We start from the raw sequence: 17752 nt of genomic DNA, 5'->3' as shown, positions 1-17752 counted from the left end.
CCCAAATTTCTGGAGCCCGAAACAGGGTCTGTCCCAGAAGCTAGGTTGCTTCTGTCTGTCCCAAAGCTGTGTAGCTTCTGCAGTCCACATTCTCACCAGTGCAGACTGGAGCCTAGGCGAACCGGAGCAAAGATGGCTCCCCAACCAGCTCAGGCAGTGAGAGCCCACCCTTGCAGACACCTCTCCTCTGGAGGTGAAAGTGCTAATATGTCTAGAGACAGAAAAGGGATCTTTCCAAGAAGCTGTGTTGCTTCTGCAGGCCGCCCTCTCCTGGCAACTCACTGGAGCAAAGATGGCAAAGATGGCTCTCTTACCAGATCAGGCAGTGAGAACCCTCCCGGGTGGACACCTCTCCTCTGGCGGGAAAGGTTCCGGATGTCTGGAGCCAGAAACGGAGTCTGTCCCAGCTGCTGTGTCGCTTCTGCAGGCCGCCCTTTCCCTGGCAATCCATGCTTACATTCCTAGTAGGGAAGATGTCACTCCTCTATTAATGATAGGCAGTTCATTGTCTCTGGTTGGACACTGTAGCTTCTCAAGTACAAATATACTTTTCCTATATACAGTTATTTTAGATGACTAACAGAAACAGACAAAAGTAAAGGAAATACCATCCTTGGGAATCTTCCATGCCTTGTTTTCTAATCCTTAGAGCGACATAAGGTTTAGTGGTTTCCTTCTACTAAAAAATTAACTCATTTGTTCTCCTGGCCTTTTATTGTGAAAAATCACCTATTGGTGGACTTTTGTGTTCATAGCTTTATCTAACATAAAAAATGGTAATACATATTAAATAGTTAATAGGCCATTAACATCTGAGGGTAGCTTTTAGTGTAAAGTCTTTGCAGGCTTTCTAGACTGTGACTTGAGTTTTTGTTCAGTGGATTAGCAGTTCTAAGTGCTGCTTCATGCTAAAATACAATCTAAGGCTCATATTTTCATCTTCAAAACCTGCTATATTTGCTATGGAGATTGACTAAGTCTAGATTATGAATTAGAACACCCCCTCTCTGACTGTATATAGTGCTTCATGCTCAGAGTAAAATATATTAAACTATGCTTTAAGTCAAATTAAAATAATTCCACCCCTTTCAAGTTGAATTTTTAGTTAAAATAATTTTTAAATTCTTTTGAATTCACCATTGGAAACATATATTTCAAATGTAAAGTAGCATATTAGCAATGTCTTAAGAAGGAAATCCAGGATAACCAATTATTGGGTTCCTTTTTAAGGTTCATGGTTATATTCTTGCTGGAGTTTAGTTTTAAAGATCTGCTTTATCATTGGGTACTGTGAATTGTGCCTGTAATCCCAACACTTTGGGGGCTAAAGCAAGAGGATTTATTTGAGAATACGTACATCTCTTTTATATTATACCAAAGAGCATTTTCTGTGTCTTACATGCTATAGTAACTCATTATCTTGACTCAGTTTCCTAATAATGTCTCCTTTCCCAGTGCACATAAGCAGGTAGTTAAGATGGAGAGGTGGTAAAGGGGCACTGAGATGGGATGGCCTGGATGTCAAGGGAGAAGCTGAGATCTCCAGACACATCTTAGGGGATTCCTCTGCTTCTCATCCAAAACCTGTTCTTTTGTTTCTATTACAATATTTTTATGTATATACATGTTTTACCTGTATGCATGTATATGTATCACAACCATGCCTGGTGCCCAAGGGCCCCATTGGAGCCCCTGATCCTGGAGTGCTCTTAATCACTGAGCCATCTCTTCAGCACTCCAGAACCTGCTTTAGTCTTACTTAAGGTAAAGCTCTAAAAAGCCAGATTGTATGATTTCTCATGCCCAGAATAGGTTAGAGCAGCAGCAGAAAGAGCTATCAGATTAGGTGATAAGTCAGGGAAGTGAGAGGGAGAAAGTCCCATAACTGCTGCTCTGAAAGTACTGTTGATGTTCTAGCACAGGTGTGCTACTGTGTGCCTGGCTTCAGATGTTTCCACTCATTACTGGGATTTGTGACCTGGGTCCTAAACAGCTAACTGGAGTCTTGGGATGTCCTCAGAGCTCAAGGACACAGAAACACGATCCATTTAGAAAGATGAGGGATCTTTGTACCTATTACTCTCAGTTTTACCCAATTTTAACATGTATTCCACCACCTCCACCAAAAACCAAATGTCACGTGTATGTTTGGAGCCCTCCTTCCTTGTGGAACTTTTAACCATGTTAAAAGTGGTACTCATCATGCCCACACATGATCTGTTTGTATATTGTAGGTGTATATGTTGGCACATACAGGCACCCTAAGGTTTGTATGTAAGCATCATCAGATCATGCTTGGTTTTGCCATTTTAAAAGCTATACTCTGTTGGAGGGTGTAACCTGTGCTTGTAATCTCTTTTCCTCATTTTAATGGTTACTTCATATTTTGTTGGCAAAACTATTAGCCATTCATGTTAGTGGAATTATAATGTTCCACTTTTGGGATAATATATGTATATTCTTGTGTAAGTATATATACTGTAAAACTTTAGCTTTTATTGCCAAATTATCATCTAACATGCTAATATAGCAGTTTCTGCCCTTTCTACTCTCACTGCTGTGCACACAATCCCTGTAGCTTCTAAAACTTTTCATCATTGACTAGTTATCTTTACTATTCCTCTTGAGTGTGAAGTTATAGACTTTTGTGGTTTTAATTTACACATCTCTTTATTGTAAGTGTGACATAATTAATGGTTATAAGTAATTTATTTGCTCCGTAATGATTTGCCTTATCAATATACTGGTTGTTTTGAAATGCCTAGTCTGTAAGCATCACATTTGTACTGTGAACATTAATGCTTTGGTCCTCTAAATACATCTTTTTTTAATTTTTTTTTTACTTATTTTTGTTTTGTTTTGTTTTTGTTTTTGTTTTTTTGTTGTTGTTGTTGTTGGGGTTTTTTGGTTTTTCCAGACAGGGTTTCTCTGTGTAGCCTTGGCTGTCCTGGAACTCACTCTGTAGACCAGACTGGCCTCGAACTCCAAAATTCGCCTGCCTCTGCCTCCATATCTTGAGAGTGTTTTAATTGAACTCAAAATAATTTTAACAGAAAAAAATCTTTTATAGCTTCTGGCCTTGCATTTTTAAGACATTCTTCTCTACTTTGGAGTCATGGATGTTACTTGCAAAAGACTTAAATTTTATTTTTCATTCACCATTAATTCATTTACAGTTTGTTTTTTGTTATGGTACAAATTGGGACCTCTGATTTTCTCCTGCAAAGGCTTTAATTACACCTATACCACATAATGAATGGTCTGTCCTTTTATTAAGACAGTCACATCTTTCATGTATCAGACACCCTCGTGTGCTCGGGTCTCGGTCTGAGGGTTGTCCTATTGGCCTGTCCATGCTTGCAGCAACGCTGTCTTCATTTTCATGTCTAAGGTAGGCTGAAGCTCCCATGCGCACTGACATTTTCTAGGAGTGTCTTGGCAATTCTTAATACTCTATCATTTTTATCTGAAGATTCATTTTACATATATAGAGAAATTACAGTTCTTTTTAAATATCTAGTTGGAATTTTCATGCAAATTGCATTTTATCAATTTGTTATGCACTTAATTCATTTCAAAATAAGTGATTGGTTAAAGGAAAAAGTCCTAATTTTTTGCATAAGTTATTTGTCACAAACAGCCTGTAATCCAAAGGTTCTTAAATAATCAAGGTTTTATTTTATTAAAGGAAATATCTGTAAAATTACCTTTATAATTCTTGGTTATTTGCTAATTTTTTCATAAAATGTTTATTGATAGTTTCTATATGACTTTCTGTTATAGAATATAATAGTGGCTTGAAACTCTACAACAGTCACTAGTAGTTTGCCTTTGTGATTTTTTTTTTTCAGTGAATTATACATGATGTAACTGACACTTCTACAGTATGTCATAGTTAATGTTTATTCCCTGAGTGTCACATAGCATGGAAATATGTGTGTGCGTGCATATGTGTATATATATAAAAAACAAATAATTTGTCTTTAAAAATGAGCATCAAGTTTTGGCTCTGTTCTCTCTAGTCAGATGGGATTAACTCTTTGTTAAAACTTATCTTTTGGCCTTTTGTAGAGACTTGTAGCCACTACAGGAAGCAAACAGCGCAGTCGTCTTTCCATTATGGCCCAGTACCTCTGCAATGTTGAACACCTCTTTACAATTCCAGGAAAAGCTTTTGTTCCCAAACCAGAAGTAAGTATTTGCTTCTTTATCTTCATATGAGTGTGAACTGTTCCACTGAAGATACTTGATAGGAAATGATCTCTAAGATCTAAAATTTTATATACAGACTATACCACAGTTGTTTTCTTTCTACTTCTCTTGAATAAGAACTGCAAAACATCTTTTTTGTTTTTAGTTTCTGGTGTGTGTGTGGAGGGTGGGGGCACATGTTAGGATATATACACCCCATGGTGTGAATGTGGACGTCAAAGGACAGCCTGGTAGAGTGGGATTGCCCCTTCTACCTTTCAGTGGGTTTTGATCTCAGATTGCCAGGCTGTATCTTCTGCACTGACATGTCTCTCCAGCCCCACCATAGTTTCTTACTTGAAGAGCTCTTAGGTCACCTGTTCTCTTCCCCTAGGTCAGGTGATAAAGTGTCAGGGTTTGGACGATAGTGGCAGTCACCATCACTGTCATTATCATTGCCTTCTACTCTAAGTATCCAACTAATGGAAGTTAAGTTACATGGTCACCACTGCCAGTCCTTGAGAAAATAGTGAAATAGTTTTGTGGTTTCTGAGAGAACTCTCTAATTGACACCTACTAGACATTTATTTAATGTAAATATTTTTGGCAACAGTTTTTAGCTGGTGTGTATTTTAGCAAAACTCACTGTTTGATATGTTTTTAAAGAATATAAACCCTGCACCATCAGCACCAACTGGGACCAAGTTTCCATTAACAAAACAGTGCACAAATCATATCCCAGATCACAGCTGTGCATTTGTATGCACATACACACACACACACACACACACACACACACACACACACACACACACACACACATACACGCATGCATGGTCAGTAGATAAAAGTTAACAATGATTTTAGAAAATAGTTTAGTTTGGCTTTTATATTGGTAATAAGTTAGAACGTAATTTGTTAAAACATCCTAACTACTGTTATTTTGGAGCCAGATCATCTTTTGCAAGGTTTGTCCTGTGCATTGTTAGCAGCATCTCTGACCTCTTCGTACTGGATTCCAGTACCATTGTCTCAGTTATGACAACCCAGGTCTTCAGTCACTACTGCGTGTACTCTCTGTGCTAAATTCACCCCATTGAAAACCAGCAGAGAGGAATCAAAGCCGCCTGTGCCTGGGCTGCTCCTGCATAGTGTTTTCGTCTGTTTGCACCCTGCTCACTTCCCTGTCAACAGCTCCTGTCCAGAAAGAATTGACCTTTATTTGGTATAAATCATCTGCTGCTTGAGAGTGTCAAACATTCCTCTGTCTAGTTAAGAAGAAAGTATTTGAGATAAATTACCTGGACTATATTAAATGACATTTTAACATAGGACTCTGGGCCACATAGCCTGCCTAAATACTGATACATTAAGTAAAATGAATGAACCCTATGGGGACCAAAGCAGTTCTGTCACATCATTTGCCTATAGATATTCTTTATTAGAAATCTTTTTAACATAACATTTTCTTTCTTTAGAAAGTACTTGGCCACCTACAAGGAAATATATTTTAAATAATCATTTAAACTTGTATTAAAACAGCCTCCTGTGTTCTCACAGGAAGCAGCGCCTTTTTATTTTTTGCTGTCCTATTATAGCATGACTATTGCAGAGCATGAAAATCCACTAAGTAAATGGAGTTAAAGAACTTTAGTCTATTTTCTGTATACACACTTCTAAGTTATTAATGTGTAGATTTTTTCTTTAGCAGTTCCATTATGAGCTATTAATAAGCATAAACTAGCAAATAGATTATTAGAAAAACTACAATGTTTCTTTGCAGCTATGAAAAGTCCAAATCTTTGTTAGAATATTTGAATTACATGTCATAATTTATATGCATATTTTAAAAACATTCCTTTAAAACTTAATTTACTTGTATTAATTAACTGAAGATGCACATTTATAAGAGAACAGCAGTGTTTTTGTTAACTTGAATGAATTTTGAGGAAAAAAATAGAACTTAAAAGTGACTAAGCTGAGCATATGTGTAAGCCCCAGCACACAGGAGGGAGGCATCTGGCTTATCCAGTAAGACCCGGTCTCAAAAACAAGGGACTTATTCAAATAGTGATAAATGTGAGTCATGGATGGGATGAATCCAGATAGTTGGAGAAATGAATGTAATTGTTTTTTGGATACAGAAGAGGGGGCAGTGCTCAGGTAATTTGAAGCAAGCAGGGAGGGCTCTTATTACTCGGCTGGTACATTAAAAGTGCTATATTTTAGTTTGTGTTTATATTGGCTTTTTTGTGCTGCAGTAGTATCTACCAGTTCATTAATTCAATCTAATCTTAATTTGCATATATTATAACACATGAAAAATTGGAATGGAAGTTGGACCTATGGCTGGATGGCTTGGGTGATATCTGCATGAGTTCTGTTTCTCTTGGGATCTCCTCCACATCCTGTGGCTTTAAAACAGCAGGATATTCAGACATTGCCCACCAGAGGGCAAAAGTAGGCATATTCTTTTTTTTTTTTTTTTTTTTTTTTTNTTNTTNTTTTNTTTATTTACATTTCAAATGCTATCCCGAAAGTTTCCCATACCCCTCCCCCCACCTCTGTTCCCCTACCCACCCACTCCCACTACTTGGCCCAGGCCTTGCCTTGTGCTAGGTCATATAGAGTTTGGAAGACCAAGGAGCCTCTATTCCCACTGATGGCCAATTAGGTCATCTTCTGCTACATATGCAGCCAGAAACACAAACCCCGGGGGTACTGGTTAGTTCCTGTTGTTGTTCCACCTACAGGGTTGCAGCCCCCTTCAGGTACTTGGGTACTTTCTCTAGTTCCTCCATTGGGGACCCTGTGTTCCATCCAGTAGCTGGCTGTGAGCATCCATTTCGGTGTTGACCAGGCACTGGCATAGCCTCACAAGAGGCCGCAATATCAGGGTCCCTTCAGCAGTATCTTGCTGGCATGAGCATTAGTATCTAGGTTTGGTGGCTGATGATGGGATGGACTCCCGAATGGGGTACTCTCTGGATAGTCCATCCTTTCATCTTAGCTCTAAATTTTGTCTCTGTACCTATAACCTTTCATGAGAGTTATGTTCCTTATTCTAAGGAGGAATGAATTCTTGACCAACACTAAAGGATGTTGATCAAGAACATTTTTATACTTTGCAATTAAGAAAAAGTAATATAAAAGATATATTAAAAACTTATCTTTAAAAGTAAACTAATACTGTCATCCATCACTTTATTAGTCTAGTCAGGCCTTCTTTCAGTTACATACTTTAAATAAAACATGAATGCAATAATGGGAAAGTAAATGCAAGACAGTAGATATGATTGTGTGTGGTCATTTGTTGGCATTTTAAAGTACCTCACAATTTTTTAATATTTTATATTTTTTAAAGGAAATTAAGCATACATGTGGTTTTTCTCTTCATTCTAATAAAGTTTGAGCGGGCTCTCAGAAGCCTCACTACATGTTTATTACACAGCTCTTTACACGTAATCCTTCAGGTTATATGCTAGCCTGTTCTTTGGCTGCCAGGTCGAGGTAAGTTTCGGCTTGGGAGGATAGATCCATGGTTCTCGGTTCTTTTTCATATAGGAAATGCAGAGAATAATACCAGAGGTAAGCAGTAGCATCACGGAAATGAACCCGATGTACAGAGCTCCTCCAGGCTCATATTTGTGGCTTTCCGGAATGGTCAGATCCAAAAAGTTCGCTATGATCTCCTTGGTGTACCACACTGTTGGGATTAAACCAGAGATCCCTGCAGTAATGAAGCAGACTCCTCCAGCAAAGGAAATTTGACGTTTGGTGTGTGTGTCTCCTCCTAAGTGAGTGCATTTCATTCCTACTATCGAAGTACAAATCCCCAAAGCAGACAGAACACAGGCCAGGACCATGGTGGCCCTCGCAGTCTGCACATGGACGGGGAGTGACAGAATGGAGTATTTCAAAGTGCAGCTAAACATCCCAGTGCTGTACCACGTGCAGTCCATCCACAGCCCATGCACCTGCACAATAGCAGTTACAATGTTGGAGCCTGCATATGCATTAACCTTCCAGTTTGGCAGCAGAGTGGCAGCAAGTACTCCAGACACCCCAGACACGGCCAGGATGAAAGCAAGGAGCTGGAGACCGGCGGAGGCCATGATGTTGCTCTTACTTCTGTTCTCCTAGAAGCTTCCAGTGGGTGATTGTGGTGTGTGGTCAGACCTTGTAGCTATTTCTGTGCAGCTGAGACCCATATAACAAAAGCTATGGAAAGAAGCAAAATCAGGACTGGGGGCAGAGGAAGAATAAGAAAACAAAAAAACTTCACACGGGAGCCAGGGCGCACTGACTTGCTGCCTGCATGCACAGACATGCACAGAGTGGGAGAGGAGGCTGCGGGCTCATGGTGACTTGGGGTTAGCATTCTGCTGAGGGAGCACCATGAGCATGCTTGGGTTGTGGTGTGAGTAGAGTCATCCACGGAAGACCCTAAGTGCGCTGAAAGTGTCTGCCAAGTAGACACACTCCCTGTAGGCAGGCAGGTTAGACACTTCAGAGTGTAGCTGTAAAATCTGATGCAGAATTTTGTTAGCATTGTAAACCACATTAAACAGTTTTAAATAATAAGGAACAACCTCAAATCTACCTCCTCCAAATAATTTATAAATATTAGCAAAGGTAACTGAAAAAAGGTTTGAATTAAATCTTTATTCAGCACATACCATGTGTGAGGATTATGACCCAGTATAACTTTTAAAGAAGAAAAGAAACTAGAAGGAATTTAGAGTCCGGCACAGCTCTTCTGTGGGTTCGCTAGCATTTGTTTAGCATCATGTTCCTGGTTCTAGCTTAGGAAAATGCAAGGTCCTTTTTCCTTACCAGCCGAATGCTTCCCAGTTACAATCCAGGACAAGTGTTCAGAACTGCAACTCTAATTCCCTGAATGACTCAGAAACAGGGCCAGAAATAGCCACATTGTTGCCATAGGGAAAAATAATACCCCTGCCCCTTGTACTTTGTAGCTGACTTTAAAAAGACAAAAGTACTTCTTAATCTCCATTTTCACATTCCTGGTCCATTATGCACTCCATCTGATAGTATTTACTGCTCTCTTTGGAATGCTGCAACACTGGTGTTTTTCTTTCTGGAATAACTAATGATAAACTGCTGTGACTGTTGTGATTCTTACACTTCAACCCAAAGAGCCCGGAGGTGAATCTTGATTTCATGTTATGTCTCTGGACTTGAGTATCCTTCCAGAAAATGAGACATTTGGATTTTTCTTTTCCTTCCTTGAACTGAGTGAATTAACTTTTTTAGGATCTCGGAACTGAAGGAAACCTTAGGAAGTCTAGAGTGTGATTGTTTGGTTACATCAGTGGACTCAGGTGGGAGCACCCACCCCACAGTCTTCTCTGCAGAGCTGCCTGTGCTGCTCTGCCTCCCCCTCCCCCTCTCTTCCTCTGTCCTGACAGAAGCACCTGTCTGCTCCTTTCCTCTCCAGGAAAATGAAGGCCTGCGTGGGGTACAGATAGGACAAATGGTTTGGCTTTCCTTCTTGCCAAGAGACTGGTGTGTGGCTTTTGTTAAATACTTAGAGTAACACTAATCCAGGCCTTTATGGAAGTACAAACCTGCCATAGCTGTGATTGAGTCTCTAAGACATCAGGTCTGCTGGATTGAGTTCTGTTTTGTCAGTCCCATGATTTTAAGGAATTACATTCTTGAGTCAGCCGGTGTACAAGCTTGATGATCTTAGGACTTAATCTGCAGGGGGCAGGCAGTTTATTTCTTTTGTTTCCCAGATGTCCTAGCTATAACCAAAACAGAAGGAAAGTTAAGAGCCTGCAGGGAGGAGCGAGCTTGTGTATCTACAGGTTTTACCAGCTCTTGTGAGTTCAGGCGTCAGTCTGTGAAACTGCCTCACAGACTTATTTCCAGCCCAGGAAGCTCCAGCAGTTGAGATCAGTGTCAATACTGCCTGAAGATCTTCTTGCTGTTTGCATTCGCCTTTGCTCTGATGGAATAACTTACATGATGATCTATCTATATCCACCTTTACTATTAGTGCTCTCTTTCCATCAAACAATACATTTCCTAAATGTATAAATACATTTTGGTGTCGTAGAGATCAGTAAGTAGTCAGTTGTCATAATTAACAAGTCCGGCAGCAATTAATTGCAGTTAGGCAAAAAGCAAGTAAATATTAAGACATTGCATCTAGTTAGCACAGTACTTGGTTCCTGCACAAGATGACTTGACTTCACAACCTTCTTGTGCATAGAGAATTATGAAAAAAAAAAAAGTTGTGTAAAAAGGTTGAAGCTCATGTCCTGCTACAGGTACACAGATGCCCTGTACCTCTGTGGCATTGAGGCTTTCCTTTCTAGCCACCTGTGCCCTCATGTCACTCTGCTGAGGGACAAGACACAGTTCAGCAATTGTGCTAATAGCAGTGGTGAGGAGATAAAAAAGCGAGGGGGCCTCAGTTAGGACCTTGAGTCTTGAGAACACTTATATTTCCAGAACACATCACATTGAGAACAGAACCTTAAAATATGTCTAATTTACAAACTACTTGCCAAAAGGAAGTCTGTAGATTATTTTTCAAAATTTAAAGCTAATTTTTCCACAAAAGACTCATTCATACCAAAAATATTTAAAACAGATATGTAACTTCTAATTCAAATGAAGCAATCCCCAGAGGTCTGTACTTAGCTGTCTGAACAATCTAGAAGCTTCCATACCTTTTGCCAGTAGCCCTTACTGTCTTAACTCCGCTCTGCATTGACTCGTGATGTCTTCAGTGTCTGATACAGAGGAACCACAGGTAGGAGGCTGGGTCTGAGAGACTGAACGTTGCCTGTGAAGTGCCGACAAGTGAGCTTGAAAATATCAAATACAGAGCTCCTTAGAGATGAGAGGGGAAAACTGCTGATGGTGCTGGAAGATAAATACCAGGTGTCTCTGTCTCTCTCTCTCTCTGTCTCTCTCTCTCTCTCTCTCTCTCTGGTTTAGAGCTGTGGGAGAATTAGACAGGGGAGGAAGGGAAGGGAGGGAGTTGTTACAACAGGATTTGTTGAAACCTAAAAGCTAAAAATGCTTTTGTGTTGTTGCTGTGTAGAGAGGAGGGATTATTTGGGTGCTCATAAAAAGGCCTTTTCATATAATATTATGTTTTAGTCACATACTTATAATTTAGTTTTGAATTTTTGTCAGTGTTGGAAGATACAATTTTATGTTCTTGGTTAAAGAATGCCATATGAAATATTTTTAACTAGACTGCTTTGCAAATGATAGTTGAGACTATCACTTTAACTTTTATCCTGTTGCTGTTACCTTGTATGAAAGAAACTGAGACTCCAAAAACTGTTAACTTTTAAAGACCACTTAGAAGGAATTTTTCTTCAAAATTTTTTAGTTAATAAAAAAAAAGCAACAGCTTTTGACTAAAATATGATCCACCTTCAGATATGTTTGTTCTGTCTCAAATTTTTTTCTCTCCCCTGAGAAAGTCTTACAGTATAACGGCGTAAGTTAGATGTTAGAGGATGAGAACAATTATACAAAATGATATAATGAAGCAAGGGAGATAACAGCTATGGCCATGGACACTTATGCAGATGGATCTCTGGATTAGGTTATCTTTTTATCTTTATAGTTTTAATTTTACAAATTATAAAATATAGCCACTGGGTAGAAAGAAATCTTTTGATTAGATTTTTAATTTTACAACATTTTTTTGAAAATAGTTTTCCCCTTCCTTAACTCTTCCCAGACCCTTCCCACTTCCCCACCAACCCAAATCTACACCCTTTTTCTCTTTCTTTATTTAGAATTCAAACATTATCTACAAAAGATAATAATGATAATAAAATAACATAAAAATAAGCCAGGCAGTTGTAGCACATGCCTTTAATGCCAGCACTCAGGAGGCAGAGGCAGGCAGAACTCTTTAGTTTGAGGCCAGCTTGGTCTACAGAGTGAGTTCCAGGATAGCCAGAGCACACAAATAAAACCTGTCTCAGAAAACCGATGGTGGTGGGTGCGGGATGATGATGATGATGATGATGATGATGATGATGATGATGATGATGATACACGTCAGAATAGGACAGAATAAACAGAAAAAACAAAAAGCACAAGAAACAGACACTAAGATGTATTACAAAGTAGTTAATAATAAAACATCTTTCTAATGTCTGGATTTTCCTAGTGTTTTGTGTTTTCAGCTTAAGCTTTTGCAACTTTGGCATTACTATTTTTCTCCTTTGGACATCGAATGTCTGGATGTTTTTAAAGCTGTAATGCCCTTTAATAAAGATATGCAAACGATTCTGTAGCTGTGTGCTGGGGTATAGTTTACTTGTAGGCACTAGTGGTACCAGCACTGTTATTACTGTTGCTTCAGAAGCAGCCTGGCAGCTCCCTTCAGTGTTTGTTTGGCTGCATACCAGGGCCTATTAAAATAAAGACACCCTTTAGCTAGCAGATGAGAGGTAGATGGACTGACCACCTCTGCTGAATGAAACTTGAGTCGGGGCATATTTAGAAATGTAGTGAGACATTATAACTTTATCATTATCATTAAAGACCACTTAGAAGGAATTTTTCTTTAAAATTTTTTAGTTAATAAAAAAAAGCAAAAGCTTTTGTCTAAAATATGATCTACCTTCAGGTATGTTTGTTCTGCCTCAAAATTCTTTTTATCTTTATGTGGTATGGATATTAAAGAGGAGTCTTTGAAGTTCGTAGGCTCTATTCTAGATAAATCTCCCCCCCCCCCTTGCTGAAGGCCTTCCTGGTGATCTCCCAAGTTGTGCTTCATCTGCTGACTAGACAGCACTGGATCCAAAGACACCCAAGTTCACTCTCCATTTGTCAACTCTCAAACCCTAAATGGCACCCACGTCTCTGTACACAGCATGCATTCATTCAGCAAACTGCTTTGTTTCTGACTTTCAAGTAGCTCAGAGCCTCTCCTGCTTTGCTGAGCCTCAGCAGTATGGCAGTTCAGCCCTGCCATGGGGAACACCTCTGTCCACCTCATCGTAGCAAGACTCCTGAGCCAGGTATGATCTTGGTTTGTGGTGGGTCGAAGAAGTATTAGATTTTTTTAAAAAATCATCACTGTTTTTAAATATATAAAATATTAATTTATAAATTGCTTTTGAATGATCAAAAAATAATCATTTCTAAACAGGACTAGAATTGCCCAAGTTATTTTGCGTTATGGTTTGTATAAGCTCGACCCAGGGAGTGGCCCTCTTGGAGTAGGTGTGGCCTTGTTGGAATAGGTGTGTCACTGTGGGCATAGGCTTTAAGACCCTAATCCTAGCAGCCTGGAAGCCAGTCTTCTCTTAGCAGCCTTCAGATGAAGATGTAGAACTCTCAGCTCTGCCTGAACCACTCCTGCCTGGGTGCTGCCATGCTCCCTCCTTGATGATAATGGACTGAACCTCTGAACCTGTAAGGCAATCCCAATTTAATATTGTCCTTATAAGAGTTGCCTTGGTCATGGTGTCTGTTCACAGCAGTAAATCCCTAACTAAGACATTTTGGAATCCTTTAGTGTGATATCTTTAATAATATCTACCTTTTCTGAAATGAACTGCTTGGACTAGGTACTGGTTAAGGCACTGTAACATTTAATTTGCAGACAGCATGTGAGGTAAAAGGAATCTATATTTTGCTGATAAGAAAACCCAGTTCCAGCTAAGTGACTTAGCTGTGTTAGGAAGAACTACGTTGCAGGAATGAAAAGAAGGCCCAGCACAGTGCAGCTTCTGAAGCTACACGTACTCTGAACACCACTTCAGAAAAGATGTGTGTCTGTCTCTATACTGCCTCATGCCTCACCTCCAACCCTTAGCTGACGGCTCAGTGCAGAGTCTATTATGGGTAAAACAGTCCCAGCTATGTTCATTTTCCTTATCTAAGAAAGACTTGTGAGATCGTGTGGTGCTGATTAGTGGTGCTAGTCTAGCTAATATCAGTGGCTTCTCTTTGTGAATCAGCATTTTATAAACAACCTCCGTAGACCCAGCGGCATATCAAGCCTTTGATTTTTCTTCTATTCTCTCATCACCTGATCCTAATAACCAATAACAGCTTCAGAGAATGGCAAGGTGTCAGCCCTAGGAGAGGAAATCCGAGGATCCCTGAGGATGAAGGGCATCCATAAGGACTTTAGAGGCCACTACCGAGGCTATGGAGGTTATCAGAAAATTTGTTTATGGTGGGGTTGTGGATGACACAGTACATTGGCGCCACGGCTTGGAAGCTGCATTTAAATAAGTCATCTCTGGGAGGCTGCTAGAACAGAAGAAACAAAACCCAGCTAAGTAAATGGCAGCAGGTATGCTTTGCAGGAAGTAGATTCAAGAAAAGAGGTGTTCATGAGGTCACAGATATAACTGAGTATGTACAGTGTAGTCAGGGTCATTTTCAGTCTATTGAGAAAGCAAGTACCACCTTTGCTTACAGCCTATAGTAACGTTAGGAAGAAGACAGGCTTATTACATAGTCTCACTAGGAGGTCTCTGAGGTAGCAGTTTAAGGTTCAAGTCCTATGGGAGGAGGAAGCTGGGGTGGTTATAGTTTCTGTACACACTGAGTTTAGCTAAAGGAAGGTCGGTCATCAATAACATTCTTACCTGGACCATTCCACTGAGCATGACACAGGGGAAGGCTTTGCCATTTTTGTGAGTCTGAGGCATTGGGGTCCTTGACATGTCTGTGCCCATGTCAAATCTATACAGTCACTCGGGACTCCATCGACTCCCCACAGGGGGCCTTTTTACTCTCACTAAAATTAACATCATGTCCTCTTCCTTTTCTTCCCTCTACTTCCTCCTATATACCTTCCCCTCTTGTTTCCTTTCAAAGTCATGTTGTCTTTTTCTTTATTGGTATGTGTGTAAGTAACTATGTGTGTATATGTACACATACGTGTGTACACCTGTGTAACCACATGCACACAGGTGCACCTAAATACATGAATACCACCTGTGGGGTCCATTTAGAGTTACTTATATGTATATTATTCCAGGGCTGACCCCTTGGCATTTGGATAACCAATTAGAAGGCTCATTCCTAGGGAAGAGTATTTCTCCAGCTCTTGCCGTTCTTTAGGTCTTGTATATTGGTGGGATAACATAAGATCCTCCTTCATGTTAACATGTCTATTGGAAGTGCACTTCTTCAGGGCTTGTTCCAGCAGGCATACTACTTAGAGATCATGGATGAGGCTCCCCTATCACTTCTATAAGGCCCCAATCTCACAGCCAGCAGAGTCACTGGTCCTCTGACTCTTAAGAGACTCTGTGCCCTCTCCTGAGCCGTTTGCTGAGTTTCAGGTGCTGGGCTGGTGTTGCAGGTGTATCAGTTGAAGCTGAGAACCCCAAAATCACTTGTTCTTTACGTGGTGACCAGTTGTGGTTTTCTATAATGGTCTCTCTTGCAAAGGGGAGTTTCTTTGATGAGGGTAAGAGCTGCACTTACTGTGGGTATAAGGACATTTGGATGCACTTAGGAATTGCACTGCTTTAGTAAAGTAGTGGTAGGATATTCTATATTGATATCACTGACCCTGAGTAATCAACTAGGTTTCTAGTACCAAGTATGATTTCCCTCCTGTTGAGCAGGCCTTAAGTCCAATTAGACAGCAGATGGTCACCACCAACATATTAGTGCCATTGTTGCATCCTTGGAGTTATCATGACATGCTGTCATCAATCTATAGTGTAAATAAAATTACCCCACTTGGTCTACTCCCACAAGCCATAAACCATCTAACAAACGCCTAAATAGCAGGTACAATAAACCGTTTTTCAAGTTCTTACTCAAGGAAGGCCAAGAGATTCACAAAACAATATAGGCTATTGCTGTTGCCCTTGGTTGCTTCTCAGAGGTTGAAGGTTAAGTCTCCGTTGCTAAAGAAACCATGCACTTTGGAGCAAGATACAGAGGACCCAGTCTGGACCTGACTAGAAAGCCGCCTCCCTGAGGACTAGCTTTCAGAGCACTAGAAGGTGGTGTGCAGGCTTCCAGGGGAGGGGCGAAATCAGTAACAGCTGCAATACCTGTGAACCACAGTGAAGCTAGAGTATTTTAAATATATCTAGCTTTTTTCCTGATTTTTTTTTTAACTCAAAAGATTTAGTATTCAAGAGAAAAACATAATGGTTGTATTAAATAAGTGTTCAATTATAAGTAAAAAGCACTTTGTACCTGTTACCACAGTTACCAACCACTCTTCAGTGTAGTTTTTAGAGAAAAGGGCCTCTATCACTCAGTAATTTCAAGAAATGCTTTTACAGGAGTGAACAAAGAAGGTGAACAGGAGTGATCCTCCCCAGTGCAGGACAGTTGCAGACTGAGCTCTCTGTCAGTGAGTGTTGGAGTTCTGCCATTTAGTATTACATTTGTGAATAAGAATTTTCTTTCAGCCTGATACAATGCCAACTTAACTAGGTACCAGAAATTATATTATTCAAACTCTAGAAGTCTGTTAGCTTACAGAGGATGCTCTTACAGTTCTGTAGCATTTTAGGCATTTAAGTTTCCTGTATTAGCAAGCACTAACTGGATCGCAAAAGAATGAGATTAAGCAGAAGTCTACTTATAAAATCCAAGAATACCTTTGTGAGTGGCAGCTTTATACAGGAAGATCAGTGCATCTTTCCCTGAACTTGTGCCTTTAAACTTAGTAGTATCTGGATCTTATAGTATTTTGACACTTTCATAGTCCCAGGTTTGATGAAAGCTAAATTTTATCTCATGCTGTTTTTTGATTGTTTGGGTTTTGATTAGTTTTTTAATTTGTTTGGGTTTTGCTGAAAGGTAACTTGAGACCACTGGATTGTTGAATGTACACACTGAGACTACAAAAGAACTTAATAGAGTTGACTGTGTATTTGGGAGAAATGGGTGAAAAACATTGGAGCTGATTCAAGAAGGTGGCTGAAAGAGGCAGGGCAGGAATCCAGTGAGGGTAAATGTTGTAAGGTACAGGGGGGTCACAGAATGACATCATAGGGTGAAGTATACAAGATGCTCTAGGACCTCGCCAGAATGACAAAGATTACATGTCAGACTTTGTGGAAAGTCTTTGACATTTAGTCATTATGGTACATCTTGGCTGTTTCTCTTTCCCAACTTATGAACCTTGTTTCTTCCAGAGAGTACCCTAAGAGTGAACCAGGTTTTCTTTTTACCAGCATTCTAAAACCCTCATGCTATTTCCACAAGTCTCTCTTTACGATTCTCTGTAACTACAAACCACCTCATTTTGTTTTGTGTAGGTCTAAGAGTCTTACAGGAAGTATATGTTAATAAGGAATTGACAGAGCAATTGACACAGTTGAAACGTGTTATTAAATGTTATTAAGGAGGGAGGGTGGGGAAGGGAAAGTTATTAAAAACATTTAATGTTGTACTTAGTATTCACAACAACTGTTCACCATAATAATCATCAAAGAAGTCTAAAGTTTGGTGGACATTTAGGAGCCTGTTGGTTTAGAAAGGCCCTCCCATGGACAGTTTCACTCTTGTGTGTCCAACCACACTGCCCCTGTGGTCAAAGATCTACTGCCAATTACAG

The 17752-nt window shown here is 39.8% G+C and overlaps 2 protein-coding genes across 2 annotated transcripts in view; one reads left to right on the top strand and one right to left on the bottom strand.

The window, feature by feature from the left end:
- Positions 1-17752, top strand: part of Tfb1m (transcription factor B1, mitochondrial) — a 46744-nt gene that overhangs the window by 25217 nt on the left and 3775 nt on the right. The window contains exon 5 of the mRNA XM_021221484.2: positions 4072-4191. Within this exon, the coding sequence (XP_021077143.1) occupies positions 4072-4191 (120 nt within the window). The remainder of the gene's footprint in view (positions 1-4071; positions 4192-17752) is intronic.
- Positions 7647-8407, bottom strand: Cldn20 (claudin 20). The gene has a single exon (XM_021221486.2). The coding sequence runs from the start codon at positions 8304-8306 to the stop codon at positions 7647-7649; it is 660 nt and encodes a 219-aa protein (XP_021077145.1). The 5' UTR covers positions 8307-8407.

Source organism: Mus pahari, chromosome 21 (genome assembly GCF_900095145.1).
Source record: "Mus pahari chromosome 21, PAHARI_EIJ_v1.1, whole genome shotgun sequence".
Taxonomy (NCBI): Eukaryota; Metazoa; Chordata; class Mammalia; order Rodentia; family Muridae; genus Mus; species Mus pahari.
This window is presented reverse-complemented; position numbering and strand designations above follow the sequence as displayed.

Bases quoted from the DNA above. Each gene is read 5' to 3' on its own strand.
- Cldn20 (XM_021221486.2), bottom strand. From the start codon at position 8,306: ATGGCCTCCGCCGGTCTCCAGCTCCTTGCTTTCATCCTGGCCGTGTCT.